Source organism: Hippocampus comes, unplaced genomic scaffold (assembly GCF_001891065.2).
Source record: "Hippocampus comes isolate QL1 unplaced genomic scaffold, H_comes_QL1_v1.1 scaffold29, whole genome shotgun sequence".
NCBI lineage: Eukaryota > Metazoa > Chordata > Actinopteri > Syngnathiformes > Syngnathidae > Hippocampus > Hippocampus comes.
Genome location: NW_017805820.1, coordinates 1,905,889 through 1,919,659, shown reverse-complemented (window position 1 = coordinate 1,919,659; position 13,771 = coordinate 1,905,889). Strand labels below are relative to the sequence as shown.

General features: G+C 40.8%; 4 protein-coding genes and 1 long non-coding RNA gene across 6 annotated transcripts; 2 read left to right on the top strand and 3 right to left on the bottom strand.

Moving 5' to 3' along the window:
* Nucleotides 1-939: 939 nt before the first annotated feature.
* On the bottom strand, nucleotides 940-3,471 carry folr (folate receptor). 2 transcript variants are annotated; one of them, XM_019885979.1, is made up of 5 exons: nucleotides 3,292-3,471; nucleotides 2,112-2,330; nucleotides 1,827-2,015; nucleotides 1,483-1,618; nucleotides 940-1,281 (listed from the first exon to the last, which is right to left on the bottom strand). In XM_019885979.1, the coding sequence occupies exons 2-5, from the start codon at nucleotides 2,238-2,240 to the stop codon at nucleotides 1,010-1,012; spliced, it is 726 nt and encodes a 241-aa protein (XP_019741538.1). In that variant the 5' UTR covers nucleotides 2,241-2,330; nucleotides 3,292-3,471; the 3' UTR covers nucleotides 940-1,009. The 2 variants fall into 2 exon arrangements, with proteins under 2 accessions (XP_019741538.1, XP_019741537.1); XM_019885978.1 differs by having other exon boundaries at nucleotides 2,112-2,333; nucleotides 3,292-3,470.
* Nucleotides 3,472-4,133: 662 nt separating this feature from the next.
* Nucleotides 4,134-6,294, top strand: anapc15 (anaphase promoting complex subunit 15). The gene is made up of 4 exons (XM_019885980.1): nucleotides 4,134-4,499; nucleotides 5,327-5,386; nucleotides 5,603-5,746; nucleotides 5,871-6,294. Exons 1-4 carry the CDS (start codon nucleotides 4,380-4,382, stop codon nucleotides 5,916-5,918), a joined length of 372 nt encoding a protein of 123 aa, XP_019741539.1. The 5' UTR covers nucleotides 4,134-4,379; the 3' UTR covers nucleotides 5,919-6,294.
* Nucleotides 6,295-6,354: 60 nt separating this feature from the next.
* On the bottom strand, nucleotides 6,355-9,405 carry tomt (transmembrane O-methyltransferase). The gene is made up of 4 exons (XM_019886092.1): nucleotides 8,529-9,405; nucleotides 8,146-8,342; nucleotides 7,926-8,048; nucleotides 6,355-7,031 (listed from the first exon to the last, which is right to left on the bottom strand). The coding sequence occupies exons 1-4, from the start codon at nucleotides 8,788-8,790 to the stop codon at nucleotides 6,834-6,836; spliced, it is 780 nt and encodes a 259-aa protein (XP_019741651.1). The 5' UTR covers nucleotides 8,791-9,405; the 3' UTR covers nucleotides 6,355-6,833.
* Nucleotides 9,406-9,989: 584 nt separating this feature from the next.
* Nucleotides 9,990-12,379, bottom strand: sfrp2l (secreted frizzled-related protein 2 like). Its single transcript, XM_019886091.1, has 3 exons — nucleotides 11,833-12,379; nucleotides 11,080-11,160; nucleotides 9,990-10,937 (listed from the first exon to the last, which is right to left on the bottom strand). The coding sequence occupies exons 1-3, from the start codon at nucleotides 12,335-12,337 to the stop codon at nucleotides 10,549-10,551; spliced, it is 975 nt and encodes a 324-aa protein (XP_019741650.1). The 5' UTR covers nucleotides 12,338-12,379; the 3' UTR covers nucleotides 9,990-10,548.
* On the top strand, nucleotides 12,172-12,916 carry LOC109525533 (uncharacterized). The gene is made up of 2 exons (XR_002170164.1): nucleotides 12,172-12,268; nucleotides 12,370-12,916. It is a non-coding gene; the product is annotated as an uncharacterized LOC109525533 (long non-coding RNA).
* Nucleotides 12,917-13,771: the final 855 nt, after the last annotated feature.

The following is a 13,771-nucleotide window of genomic DNA, read 5'->3' as shown; positions in this document are numbered from 1 at the left end:
GACCTTGACTGTGTCATGCTTACAGTCAGCAAGTACAGTATGCTAAGATACACTTATTTGGATGTTATCATTTTGGTTTGGAATCGTGTGGTTTTTAGATATCGGACTGAGTCAAATGTCACAAAAGGAATTTATATCTCAAATGTCAATGTCAATTTTGCAAAATTCACAACAGACATTGGATTACATTTTTTCAAGCATTGGAATACCACTAAGTATTCTCTGATACAGGTGCGCACGCTCGCACACACACACACACACACACACACACACACACACACACAGCTGGGACTGAGGAAACTAGAACCCAATAATTAGCCAGCAATAGAGCCCACTAACCACTAGTGGTGAAAGGGAGTGGTCGTGCAAATTCGGTCTCTTCGATCTCTCGAGTCCAGAGAAATTCTCACAGCAGTTCCCAGTTCATTTTTCATGTTTATTAACATGGTTGTCTCTCAAAAAAATATATATTTTTTAAGTTTACCTATTCTCTGGAGTTACTATAGAATACACTACAATGTAATGTATAGAAATGGCATCCCACTGCATTTATTGAAAAAAAAATATTATCTTCCACAAACTGTCTATCTTATGAAGGAATGGGCAGGCTACTGCTTGCTATTGCAACCTTCCTCCAACACCCCGAAAACGGGTGTGTTCACTGAAGACTCTAATTTGGCAATCAGGGCACATGGTGTCTGTGTGTCGGACAGTCCTGTGTTTAAAAAGTATCAGTCCAGGGTAGCCATCAAACAATATGAACATTTTACATAATTACAGTGACCAAGATAATCAAAATGATGACATTATAAGTCTGATCATGATGTTGCTCAAAGAAATGCATACAAAACAATCAAAAAATACAGATACATGCACTTAAATTGATTTTCTCATGGCCGGAACACCTAAACCAGTTGTATATATTTGAAACCAGACATTGTATTTGAAATCAACTTTATTGATTCATCTAGAACCAAGCGGTACAGGCAAGGAAAATGTACTCTCCTTCTTAGAACAGTGTAGAAATAAATGATATAGCCAGGAAGAGAAGCCATGCGAATGAAAAACTACGAGGTTGCTGAGCATTGTTGATGTAATACTGAGCGACCTTTGTGTTGGGGTTTGGTCCAGTGAACCAGAGCTGCATGCACCGCCCTGATGTTTTGGAGTGCCTCGTATAAAGGTAGGAGTTTGACCAAATTTCTTCACACATGGATTTAGGCGTTGGGTAGACATCAGTCCACTTTCTGCACTTGCTGCCTTCGGGGCATTGGTTACTACCTGTATTACAGAAAGATGATTATTTAGGTTTAATTTGTCATCATGAACACACAGCAAATGCAACCCCTTGATACACTCCATGATATTTTCAGATAAAATATGTTGACTTTCAGAACAAAAACAAATCTTTGTATTGCATGTGTGTCCATAAGCAAAGGAGCAAAACAGAGAAAACGAGTCACATTTGCGATGAGAACACACCTGAGCTCCAGTCCCATCCCTTGTGCCAGTTCGTCTTACATGTCATATCATTTTTGCAGTCCTCCCACCACTCATGGCAGTCCTCCATACACAGAGGTACATTCAAGATTCGCTCCTTGCGCCAGCTTTGATCCACCTGCACAAACACAGTATTGGTAACATGGTATGATTGCATAATCAACAAGATTATGTATTACAACACACAATACATAACTGGGTAAAATAGCATCAAAAACACTAAAAATGATAGTTTTGCCAAAGTTTGTACATCCTGTATCCCCTCTTGTGCTGACGTGTAGTGCCGTCAGTGTAAATTGAACTAACACAAAAATGACAGCACCCACCGCTTGTATCCAAGGCCCTAAGTGTGGCGAGCATTCATAGAAGCAAGTGTCTTGGATGAAATGCCTCTTGCACTTGGAACTCATCGCACCACAGTGGTTCCAGTTGAAGTTGTACAGATAGGAGTTATCTTCGTGGGCTTCAGCAGTGGTATTTGCTGTGCAACATGCATTGTCACGCCATGGCTTACACTAAAATATAAGGAAGAACACAAGTAGCTCTTACTGCTGTTTTTAGCAATTGTGAATGACAGCAAAAACAGAAGAAGTTGCATTCGTGTCTATCACCTGAAGGTAAAGTTTTCCCTCTGGGCCAGGTTTTACTTTATGGTGTTTGGCATCCATACACATATTTAGTTTGTCTTGACACAGAGAACTCCTGGCAAAGGCGAGCAGCAAGACCGGAACAACCCACATGGCTCTGCAGCAGAAAGTCACTGATGTCGCCAAAAGTAAATCATACAACGTACAGACAGCTATGCGGCAGGTGAGGTTGCGGGGGGAGAACTTCTATAAGAGAACACATCATGAATAGCAGTTCCTCTTATTTTGTTTGAAATTAGCAATGTTGTTTAATTTTTCAAACTACAAACATTATAACTCACAAATTCAAATGTTTGTAATTTAGAGTATTTATAATTGACTGAATGTAAATGAAATATTGGTCAAAATAGCCTAAAATGTTCCAGCGTTTTTTTTTTTGTTTTTTTTTTTTTTTTGGGCCTCCTCATTTTTTCCAGAGCTGTATGGTGGCTTTGTCAGCATTAACTGCACGTATAGTGAATACATTCAGTCCTGTAAGCAGCCAAACCTTTAATTTTATGTGATACACTGACTTGTAATTATTGGTAATTGTACATAGGGATGAAGAGTGAAGAAAAGAAAATTCAGTCCTACTTAAAACAACAATCTCTCAAAAAATAAAATTATATATATATATATATATATAAAATACACTTTTTTACCCTTAGCGGTTAGTACAGTGGACAGCCTGTTATCAGGTCACCTTGCTCTCCAACCACTGATTTTAGACTGTGCACAAATGTAATATAGTTTCATGTTTTGTGTTCAGTGAGATAATCATCATTTCCTGATACATTCCAGTAAGGAGCTTGCTCACCATCATGACATAACAACTATCTGCCGTTGGAAGAGATCTCATGTTGCCACACTAAGATGCCGTTACAGAATGAATGACAAATTCACACACATCAACAGTCTTCCCTTTAGTTTTGAGACTCTTCTTAAATATTAAAAGAACACTCTTTCAAAGAGCAAGAAGTCTGTGAGAAGTCCTCTCAATAAAAAGTTTGAAAAGATAAGAAAGATTAATGATCACCGTACAGCATTTTAAAATGAATATAGGGTACTCACATTTACAGTCAGAACACTACTGGCACTTCAACAAATATAATAAAATCCAGAGGTAAATGTAAAGTTTTCAGTGAAGAATGAAATTGTTCTTTACCTCATTGCGGTTATCTGCAAATTGCTTTGAAATCCAAGAACCTTCCTGAAAACACACCTGAGTAAGTATAAGAGCAAGTGTGACCAAAGATGAAGATAGCCGTCAAATAAGAAAAGTTATCAGAGCATTGTTTCCAAAGTCCAAAGTCTTCCAATTGTGTGTGGCTGTGCTCACGTGTGTGCGTGTGTGTGTGTGTGTGTGTGTGTGTGTGTGTGTGTGTGTGTGTGTGTGTGTGTGTGTGTGTGAGACTGAAGAAAAGAAGGGATCTGATAATGGCATTTATTACGTCTACATGTGAGGTAGTTTAGTCTTATCTCAAGGTTAGTCTGCTGTATACACACAAAAATGGCAGGATGACCTAAGAATTAAAGGTAAGATAAGTTAAAGGCGACATATTTTGGACATTTCCGTTTTTAATTGTTTTATGGGTATGTGGAGTGCTATAAGCGTGAAATTAGACAAACAATTAAATTAATTGTAGCTACTTATCTGCAAAAATGTAACTGGAAGTGATTAGTTTCATATTTTGCGAAATTTCTGAGTGATAATCCTTGAACCACAGCAATATCCTAGACTTCATGACATTTTGCAGAATATAGAGGGTAACAGACAGTATACCTGTGTACCCAATTGAAAGATGTGTTTCCTGGTGAAATTGTCAATGTGTCATGGCTGTTTGTCGCTTTATGCAAACTAATCATCAATCGCGATAAAGAAACAAGGATCTATTCCGCATAATTTAAAACGTAAAGTGAGTAAACTTCAAAACTTTCTGGCCTCTTGGGTCCACAAACAAAGCGGAACGTTAGCGCAACTACACTCAACCGGAAATAGTCGGACGTCGTTTGCTGAACGGAACACTCCTAACTTCCGACATATTCGTTTTGAATTTGTCAACGATCGGTCGAATTTGCAGGCTAACAGCAATAAGTCGGTGGTAACTCTGTTAATTAATTTATCTTTATTTATTTCGATTGTTGTTGTCACTTATTACTGTTATTAAAGAATAATACGTGGGTAAATGCATTTTTAACGCGTTATCAGTGGCGTCGAGCACAGGTTTTGCTTTGGGGTGCTCCGAAGCCGACATGTCCACGCTTTTTCCCTCCTTGTTTCCCCGAATAACCGAGTCCCTGTGGTTCAACTTGGATCGACCTTGCGTGGATGAGACGGAGCTGCAGCAGCAGGAACAGCAGCATCAAACCTGGGTAAACGTACATCCACGTTGAAGGGTTCTCAAGGGGCATGACAACAAATTTAAAATCCCCCCGGCGCAAGACTAATGTCACCAGTCGGAAAGAGTTGGACTAAACGAACAAAACGGTGTTTATATTTTGTCCGTATGAAGAATTAAATGTTATGATACTGCGTCGCTCCCCATTCAAGGTTAGACGATACAAATTTGGCAGCATATAATGTTCTTTGGCAACATACAAATTAGATTTAACTTAGTCTGCATGTCCTCTAAAATCCTCAAAATTCTCCGTGATAGGTCAGTATAAATATTCCAGCCAGTTATCACCACTTTTTGGGCGGCCGAAGATGAGTTATCCTGCTGTGCGTGTGATAAACATGGAAATACTGCATAAAAATCATCTAATCGAAAACGATGCGCCAGGGATTCCACTTCACACCGTATCCAAAAGTAGATGCGGAAAATATTTTTTTTTAACATTTCAGAGCTCTTTTTTTCTGAGGAATTCAAAGCAGACCTGCGCGATGCAATCACACCTAAATGTCCGCACAAAAATGACAGAAACGAGTTACTTGTCACATATCTAAATTGTCATTGGTGCTTCTTCGAGCCAGTATTGAGGATTCCCAGCATCAGTTCTTTGCTCCCTCCCCCCTGCATAAGTAGTGTTTCCCCCCTCATTGTGTTTGAATGCAGGTCATAGGTTGCAGTTTATTAGCAACATCAAAACAATGTACAGTATTCTGAATTGAAGGGCGCTGTAACTTGACGTTTGTGAATTTGTGTTATTCCTACAATGTGAATCATGGTTCAATCTTTTGAACATTTCTTTTACCTTAGTTGCAGAGCATTGCTGAGAAGGACAACAATCAACTACCAATTGGGAAAACAATTTTTGAGGTAATTCTTTATTTGTGTCCAATGTTTAACTCCAACTGTTCTACATGAGCGTCATCCCAAGAAAATATTTTAATAGCATTCTTAATGAGACAGATTTGTACATTGTACATGAAAAAAAAAACCAGCCATCGCACATGATGCTGCTTTATGTACTCTGCAAACTAAACTACATTTCTGTGCCTTTCTTTACCATGTGCATTTCTTTTCTGGGTTCAGGGAGGAGGTTATGAGGAGGAGGAGGAGGAAGATGATGAAGACGAGGAGGACAGTGAAGAGGACTCAGAAGATGAAGAAGACATGCAGGACATGGATGAGATGAACGATTACAATGAGTCACCCGACGATGGCGAGATCAATGAGGTGCTTTTTTCCATCACTTATGGAATTTGTTGCACATTATGATTATCTTAAATGCAAAGACATTTAGGAATCACCCATTCTAGAAACACGTTTTGTAAAGTTTGTCTTTGTTTCTGTTTGTCAGGTGGACATGGAAGGGCAAGATCAAGATCAGGACCAGTGGATGATTTGAACAAGATTTCCAGGTTTCGACTTCCCACTGACATGCCTCAGAGAGGCATTCATTGAACAAAATATGGTTGCAAGGCTACACGGTATTTTCCAATATCTTTGAGCACATTTTTGTTATGATAACAATGCAGTGTGCAGTTGTGCTTAATGCTACAGCTGGTTAGTGTATTTCAACAACAAATGCACATGGCTAAATAAATGAATGTGCTATAATGAGACCTACAAGACTCATTAACTCAATCAGCTACTACACTTGTTTCTCATGGAGATGCATCATAAACAGAAATGTTACAGTAAACTTGACTGAACGTTTTCAGTTTTGTTACATGTAGTATGACTTGACTTTGGACAACATTAAAATGTTTTGTTAAAAAATATTGAGCATGATGTATCATTTTGGAAGGGTTTCAAAGCAGTTAATGTAAAATATAATTAATATTAGTAAAAAAAATTAAAACATTTCATTTGTTTTTTTTGTGACAAAAAAGGATGGACAATAAGTGAGAATAAAAAGTAGATGGAGGGACATTACGCAATGAGGCAACTTGAGGTAATAAGCAACAGGTCACTAAGATGACTGGCTGTAAACAGAAACTTTAAGGATTAACTATGGAGAGACACTTGGAACTGCAAATGTAAAAAAAATTGCAAAGACTGCATCAACAGAGCAGGCATGATTGACTGCATGGGCTCAGAACGCTTGGGGCGATTTTGCCATGCCCTCCAAGAATGCTACTTAAAACATTACATTTGCAGAGTTTGTATTGAATGTCCTTCATTTGAGATCTGTGGACGACCCAACACTGACATGCCCAATATATTTTATTTTGTGCATCAGCATCATGCTCGATTAACCCTTGTCATTTATGCAGATTTATGTTGTTTTATTTTGAGTCTATTGCACTTAACTATTGGTCTACTTGATCCCCTGATACACCAGTTCTGCCATCCCGTCTCTGATACCCTTGCTATACTCCAGTGTGGCGCGGTGGACCTTCCAATCATACAAGCCACTCTTGCGAATGTGTCGGAGAAATTTGGGAGCGCCGGGAAACAGCACGTTGTCAGCCAGAATTATAGATCCTTTCCCGAGCAGACCGGAACCTTCCAACATCTGCAACACCATCATATCAACAAATGCACATCGCGTTAGGCAACAGCAGAACTACATTTGATTATCTTGTGAAAGCACATATCACGGGGGTCCTCAATAGATTCCATAGCCACAGCTATCATTATTAGATATTTTTCAATTCACTCGCAATTTAGCTCATCCATCCATTTAACAGTGCGAATTAAAGTCGTATGTGAAATAAAACTTACAGATAGATAGATAGGCCAAATTGAAACCTGAAGTGTCTTTTTCAAAAGCACGTTATTTAAATTACCATACATGTATCTGATCTGACTGTCCTTCCATTTTAGTATAATACAATGTTACTGGCATTTTATAGAATAGATTTTTCTTTTTAACTTTTTTTCCCCCCCACAGTAAGCTGGTGGTGAGAAGGTATGAATTATAATGCAAGATGTTCTCTGTTGTTCCGGACCTGGGCTTTAAGAAATTAGCCTCAACCGCTACTCTTCAACTTTTCACTCAGGACCATTTGTGTGTAGAGCAAAGGAGTGGAGTATCTTGCTTTGCTCTATAAGATAAGATAAGAAAACCTTTAATAGTCTCACAATGGAGATAAGAAAAAGAAAAAAAAAGATACAGAACATTGTTACTTTGGGAAGTGTAGTAATCTTGGGCAGTAATTCAAGTGCTCACATGACTGGAACGCAGTTATTGACAAAGGGAAACTGACTAAAGTGGGAAAAAAAAAGTCTTGGAATCCTGTACTTTTATTACTCGGAAGGCTGAACTTTGGAGAATGAGTGTTTACAACACTGTCGGCATTTGTAAAGATGAAATGCTATCGCCCATGACCGTCTCAGCAGTTTGAAACTGCATCAATTTGTTGTGGTGAGGCTCTTCATTTTATGATTTGTTTTGCAGCTACAGTACCTGCAGATCAGCACAGTAGCATTTCTTCCAGTGGTCCATGAAGACCAAATCAAGCCTCTCCAAACCAAAGTCAGACCGCAAGCGTGGGATGACTTCATCTGAAGGATTCACAATCAGCTCTACCTGAGTGATGAGAAACACACCAATATGTTACATAGTTGCAAAAGTCAACATATGAACAGATCCAATTCGAAATAGTAACGATGATTGTGTCTTTCACTGTGTCGTCGTCAAAGCCGGCCAGGCGGATGATTTTCTCAGCTATGGCAGCGTTCCTCTGGTCCATCTCAACACTGTAGATCCTGGCACCCAGTGGTAGAGCTCGGGCCATACGCACAGTGCTGTAACCACAGTGTGTCCCCAACTCCAGGACTGTTAGAGGACTCTGCTCCATCAGCAGCCGGTCCAGGATCTTCCCTACACACATGTGGATGCAGGTACAAAACATCAATATATTTGAAATAATATTTATTGAAAAGATGACAATGCCCAGATTTAAGGTTGACCTAGCAATGTCAACTTCCACCACCATCATTACAAAAAATTGCGAGACTGGGTCACTAGATTATTGTGACCAGAGTGTTGTTAAACTGTTCTGCTCACCCTTTTTTGGTCCAATGTTACTGATGTACTCCACCTTGCTACACCACTCATCAAAAGTGTCCAAAATGCTGTCAGGGTCGCCGGGTGTGGCATGGGTGAGAACATACTGGTAGGCTCGCTCCTCACGGCTGAGACCGGTGACACAGTCCTTCCAAAGGCGGACCAGGACCGCTCGGTAGAACAACGCAAAGTAGAAACGGTATCGGATGAGCAGCGTCAGCAGGAGGGGGAGGAAAGCCAATGCAATGGCAGGGAACGCCATTCAGTCAATCATTTATGTTCTAAAGAGAAACAATGAAGCAGCAGTAAGGAACATTGCCACCCATCGATCTTTGAGGTTGAGTGGATAAGTCAAGATGAATATTACTTCTTGCAAAAAAATCTTCATTTCATCATTCAAAATTGCCAATTCTACTTTGTGTGTTAAAAAGCTAAATAATCACTTCATTGTGATTCCTTCCGGCATTTAATAACAGCGACTGACAAGAACTTAGAATATCCCTCACATCAATGAACAGATCCCGAATTGACAAACATCATTATGTGATTTATTATAAGCATCAACTAATCTATTATCCGACTCATCCAAACTTGCCAATTAAAATGTGAAGTTTTTGTGCGTTGTCTATGTAGCAGAAGGAGATATTCAGACATAATTCTGTGGCACAGATAAAAACATTCACCAGACGAGAACGCACTACAAATAAAACGGACACTCACCGAGTTGTTGGAAAATACTGTTACTAATAACTGGCAGCTGAGACAAATACAGCTCGATGCAAGTGTGTATACTGTATGTGTGTGTAGGCTAATTGAAGGTTGAAGACCTGAAGCTATGAATTATTGAAGCATCACGTTCATTTGTTTATTCAGTAATAGTTTACTACAGACACTAAAACCAGTTAGGCCAATGGCATTATAGCAACATATTTTTCATCAGTGTCAATCTAACATACATAATGTTTATTTTTGTAGCATTAATACAAGAACAGAGAAACAAGAGTCACGTTTGCCGCGGGAGACAAAGTGAAGCAGACTATCTGCTGTATCAAGTTAACAGCAACAGGTGTGTAGCCGATGTTCGAGTCATGTTTCCCACTTCGCGACGTCAATATGGAAGGGAACTGCGATTATTGCAGGCAACCAAACAAATTTATGGAGTATCGTAAATGCAATAAATTAAGTAAGATGATCAGCAAAGTCAAACCCAAAAAAGCATTGCACAGGGTATAAAACGGCATATTTCAGTTTATTTCTTGTTTGTTGCTTTGTTCAATGACACAACAATCTATTGTTTTCTATGTTCATGGTAAAAAAAAAACAGTATGGTATAAGTGGTTCCTCATCATTGCACCTTAATATGTATGAATATTTTTACTTTGTAATGAGAAGGTTGTTGTATTACTGCATGATTACAACAACATCACGCTGTTTGACGCCAATTACAACAACTTAGCTTGTGAATGTACACAATTTAGATGTAGGCATTTGAAAAATGACTGCTCAAATGTTTAGTGCACAGGTGTCAAACTCCGGTCCTCCAGAGCCGCTTTTCTGCATGTGATTCCATCTTATTTAGGATCATTATCAGGCTCCTGCAGAGCTTGCTGATGACCTGATCATTTGAATCAGGTGAGTTATAGCAGGGAGAAATGTAAAACATGCAGGAAAGCAGCCCTTGAGGACGGAGTTTGAAACCTAAGTTTAGTGGGAAATGTAAAACATTGTAAAACCTGTCAGGTAAACAAGCGCGCCATACATGAGTCAATTATTAACCCTTTGCACCATTAAAAAAAAAAAAAGATATGTCCAGGACCTTAAGCCACTTAGCACCTTAAAAAAAAGATAGGAGACCATTCATAAAGCAAGTGGTCAGAATGCAGACTCACAGTATCCTTTCACACTTCTTGAACACAAATGTTTAAAAGTCTGTGCATGGGTGATTAATTTGGTTATTTAGAGACTTTTTGTGAACAGGACACTTTGGAAAAACGCTACTAACTGGTTAAAGACTGAATAGCTACAGCTCAGGGCAAGATTGTTTCAGGAGTCCCCTGATGAACTTCTTCATATCTTTGTCGCCTCGAGTCCAGCGCACCAGACGAGTCAACACCAGCCTTCCCTCTTCAGCTCGAGCTAGTGCCAAATACCATCCATCCAGGACCCCGTTCACCTTTTTGTCCATGACCTCCTCACCGAAAACAAGATCATTTTTGTCTGCTGAGTCCAAGCCGGGACACGCACAGGTGGCGCCTTCCTGCAGCCACAGAGCACCGTGGGCCATTGCGCCTCCAATCCCGGCCCTCTCCGCACCTCCCCCTGCCCACCTCAGGATGCGGCTTCGGGCCAAAGGCACCAGCTGAAGGTCTCCTCCCACTGTTGACACACTGCCCAGACGCATCTTGAATGCTGCGAAGGAGACAAAAACGTGTTATTCCGGGCACACCATAAAACACAACAGCTCATGTGAAGGAGAGAAACAACGATTTTATTTTCCTTATGGTCTGCTCTCAAGATACATGTCATATTATGCCATCATCTCTTTCCTCACCATATGGACTTAGACAAAAGTTGTCCTTGATTTCAGTTTCTCCCTCAGCTGCCAGACTGCAGGCATCACAAATGACACTTCCTGGGTATTGAAAAGAGGGATAAACATGTTTGCATTTGCAGGAGTCAGAAGAAAACAAACGACAAAAAAACAACTTCCACCATCACTTAATGATACACGAGGTGCTAGACAAAAAAATAGAATATAAAGCCTTACTTAACATCAGATACTGACTTATTCTAATGTTCATTTATTTATGTAGGTTTGGAATTTACACGAAGTAATTTACAACCTTCTGCATACACATGTGTAATGAGATACACGAATAAACGAGGTGCAGAATAGCTTGCTTTTCTAAAGATACAAGTGCAATTTTTATGACATTAAGACCATTATTGCAGTTTTCGTCATGGTTGCAGTTTGCAGGGCAGCACGGTAGGTAGCAGTTAGCAAATCTGCCTCTCAGTTCGGATATTCTGGGTTTGAATCAGGCCCTCGTGTGTGCAGTTTCCTCCCACATTCCAGAAACATGCATGTTTTAAAATTGTAATTGCGTCTTTGTCAATACATGCCCTGCAATTACATTCAGACTGAAAGGCAATATAGACTTTCATCAACTTGGGGCGTGGGAGGAAACTGGAGTATCCGGAGAATTTCACATATCACACACGCACGGAAAGAACTGTACAATCTCCACCACTGACCAAGTGCATTGTTTGTCCTCCCGTGTAAAGTTTTAGTAGTCGCACAGACCTTTGAGCGCCTCCTCGTGGGTGATCTCCTCCACGAGCCGCGCATCCACCGCCCCACTCGGAGGGATGCAGAGTAGGGTTCCGCGTGGAAAGCGGCTGCAGTTGAACATTTCAGGCCAGGGGAAGCCGAAGGCGCTCATGACGGGGACGCAATGGTCGCGAACGGCCTCGCACAGGCTCCTGCACGGGCTGACGGGCCCGCTGTAGTCTGGAACGCAAACCGGTGCGAACAAGGAGCACAAGAACTTCTTGGTGTCCCGGTGACACAGCTTGGAGACAAGCGGCAGCCAGGCGGCAGACTGCTGCTGGGCCTCTCGCAGGGTGTCGTGGCCCAGCAGGTTGGGCAGCCTCATGTACCGGTAGCCGACGCCGTGGCACAGAGACAGGGTGCTCGGTATGGCCTTGCACACCGAGCGGACCGACGAACTGAAGCCGAGGTGGGCAGGAGCTCGAGCGTCAGACGCCTGAGAAATTCCGAGCGCCAAAACAAACAAGAGCGCTCTCATGGTGGTTGTTTTTGTTCGTCTACCAACTAAAGGTGAGTTCCACGGCGCTGGAAGCTCTTTCCTGCCTGCTCCCTCCCCTCTCTCGGCGGGCGTAAATAAAGGAGAAGGTGTGGAGGAAACTGGAGGGTAAACAAGAGGACAGACGCCTGTTAATCATCACCCCCACCCCAAAAGGTTGGGTGACTGACTACTTTTTGTCTGCAGTCAAAATGTCTGCAAGCTGCTCAACTGTCGTGATGCATTCAAGTACAGTACAGTCAAAAGAGTTATGTGAATATGCCATGAGGAGTTTAAGTTATTGATTTATGGGAACTGGACTTGCTTTGCCAAACATTACACGATGTTACAAAGATAATTGCTTTATCTAACTTGGAATGAAGAGTTACTGTATTGTTCCTGGATTTATTGATACAGGGTCTTTGTGCATTGGATGTAATGAAAAGCAGCACGGTGACATTTGAATTAAAAAAAATTCATCCATGCATCAGGTGAGCAAGAGTCTATTTTACTACTGAGTGTGGGCGAGCTGTAGGGTTCATTGTGGACTGGTCGCCACCAACTGCAAGGCATGAAAAAAAAGAGTCAAACAAAATACAGGGAAAATTAAGAAGATAAAACTCTTTTTTTTTTCTGTTGTGAAAACTGAAAACGAGAACCTTCCAGAGCTTGCAATGTCAATGAATGATTTTTGTACAGTAGATTCACACAAAAAGATGGGAAACAAAGCCAATGAATGTCATTCAACAAATTCGTTACCTCAAGACTTTTTGGAGGATAGACCGTCAATACCGCCTTCTCCCCACCACTCAGGAACGGGTCCATACTTTTTTTTGGGTCTATGTGTCCCCTAAGATTGGCTCCAAATGAGTTCAGGGTGTTCCCCAGCGATTCCCGAAGTCAGCTTCGAAAGGCTCCAGCACACTCACGACCTTTGTGAGGATGAGTGGATCAGATAATGGATGGATAGATGGTAGACTGTGTTTTGGACATGACCCCCAAATATGTACATTATGTCAATTGGCTGTCATCAGCTGTTAAAAGACCATCAGTGCAATAGTTCAGCATGTTCTACTCTGTCATTGTATACTCAGCCTGAGGGGAGGTTAAAAAAAAACGCTTTCATCTTAGTCTGGATAGACTGCCACGCATGCACCAGCAAGCCTTATCCTGCACTTTTCCTCTATTTGATTTTTTTCTTGGGTTTTATTAGCCCATGAAAACATTTGAACTGAAGTGGGCTATTCGAAAAAATACAATAAACAGGAAATGTTGTTTTATTATAGTGTGTGTGTGTGTGTGTGTGTGTGTGTGTGTGTGTGTGTGTGTGAGAGTGTGTGTGTATATATATATATATAGTGTATATACACCGTATTTTCCGCACGAAAAGACGCACTGGATTATGAGGCGCACCTTCAATGAATGGCTATTTTGTAA

Coding starts and splice junctions, on each gene's coding strand:
- folr (XM_019885979.1), bottom strand. CDS start 2,240: ATGTGGGTTGTTCCGGTCTTGCTGCTCGCCTTTGCCAGGAGTTCTCTG. Junction 2,016..2,111: donor AGGGAAAACTTTACCTTCAG/GTGATAGACACG, acceptor CTTATATTTTAG/TGTAAGCCATGGCGTGACAA. Junction 1,282..1,482: donor GGGATGGGACTGGAGCTCAG/GTGTGTTCTCAT, acceptor TCTGTAATACAG/GTAGTAACCAATGCCCCGAA.
- anapc15 (XM_019885980.1), top strand. CDS start 4,380: ATGTCCACGCTTTTTCCCTCCTTGTTTCCCCGAATAACCGAGTCCCTG. Junction 4,500..5,326: donor AACAGCAGCATCAAACCTGG/GTAAACGTACAT, acceptor CTTTTACCTTAG/TTGCAGAGCATTGCTGAGAA. Junction 5,387..5,602: donor TTGGGAAAACAATTTTTGAG/GTAATTCTTTAT, acceptor TTCTGGGTTCAG/GGAGGAGGTTATGAGGAGGA.
- tomt (XM_019886092.1), bottom strand. CDS start 8,790: ATGGCGTTCCCTGCCATTGCATTGGCTTTCCTCCCCCTCCTGCTGACG. Junction 8,343..8,528: donor TAACATTGGACCAAAAAAGG/GTGAGCAGAACA, acceptor ACATGTGTGTAG/GGAAGATCCTGGACCGGCTG. Junction 7,032..7,925: donor GCTACTGTGCTGATCTGCAG/GTACTGTAGCTG, acceptor ATGGTGTTGCAG/ATGTTGGAAGGTTCCGGTCT.
- sfrp2l (XM_019886091.1), bottom strand. CDS start 12,337: ATGAGAGCGCTCTTGTTTGTTTTGGCGCTCGGAATTTCTCAGGCGTCT. Junction 11,161..11,832: donor CCACGAGGAGGCGCTCAAAG/GTCTGTGCGACT, acceptor TTCAATACCCAG/GAAGTGTCATTTGTGATGCC. Junction 10,938..11,079: donor CTTTTGTCTAAGTCCATATG/GTGAGGAAAGAG, acceptor TCTCCTTCGCAG/CATTCAAGATGCGTCTGGGC.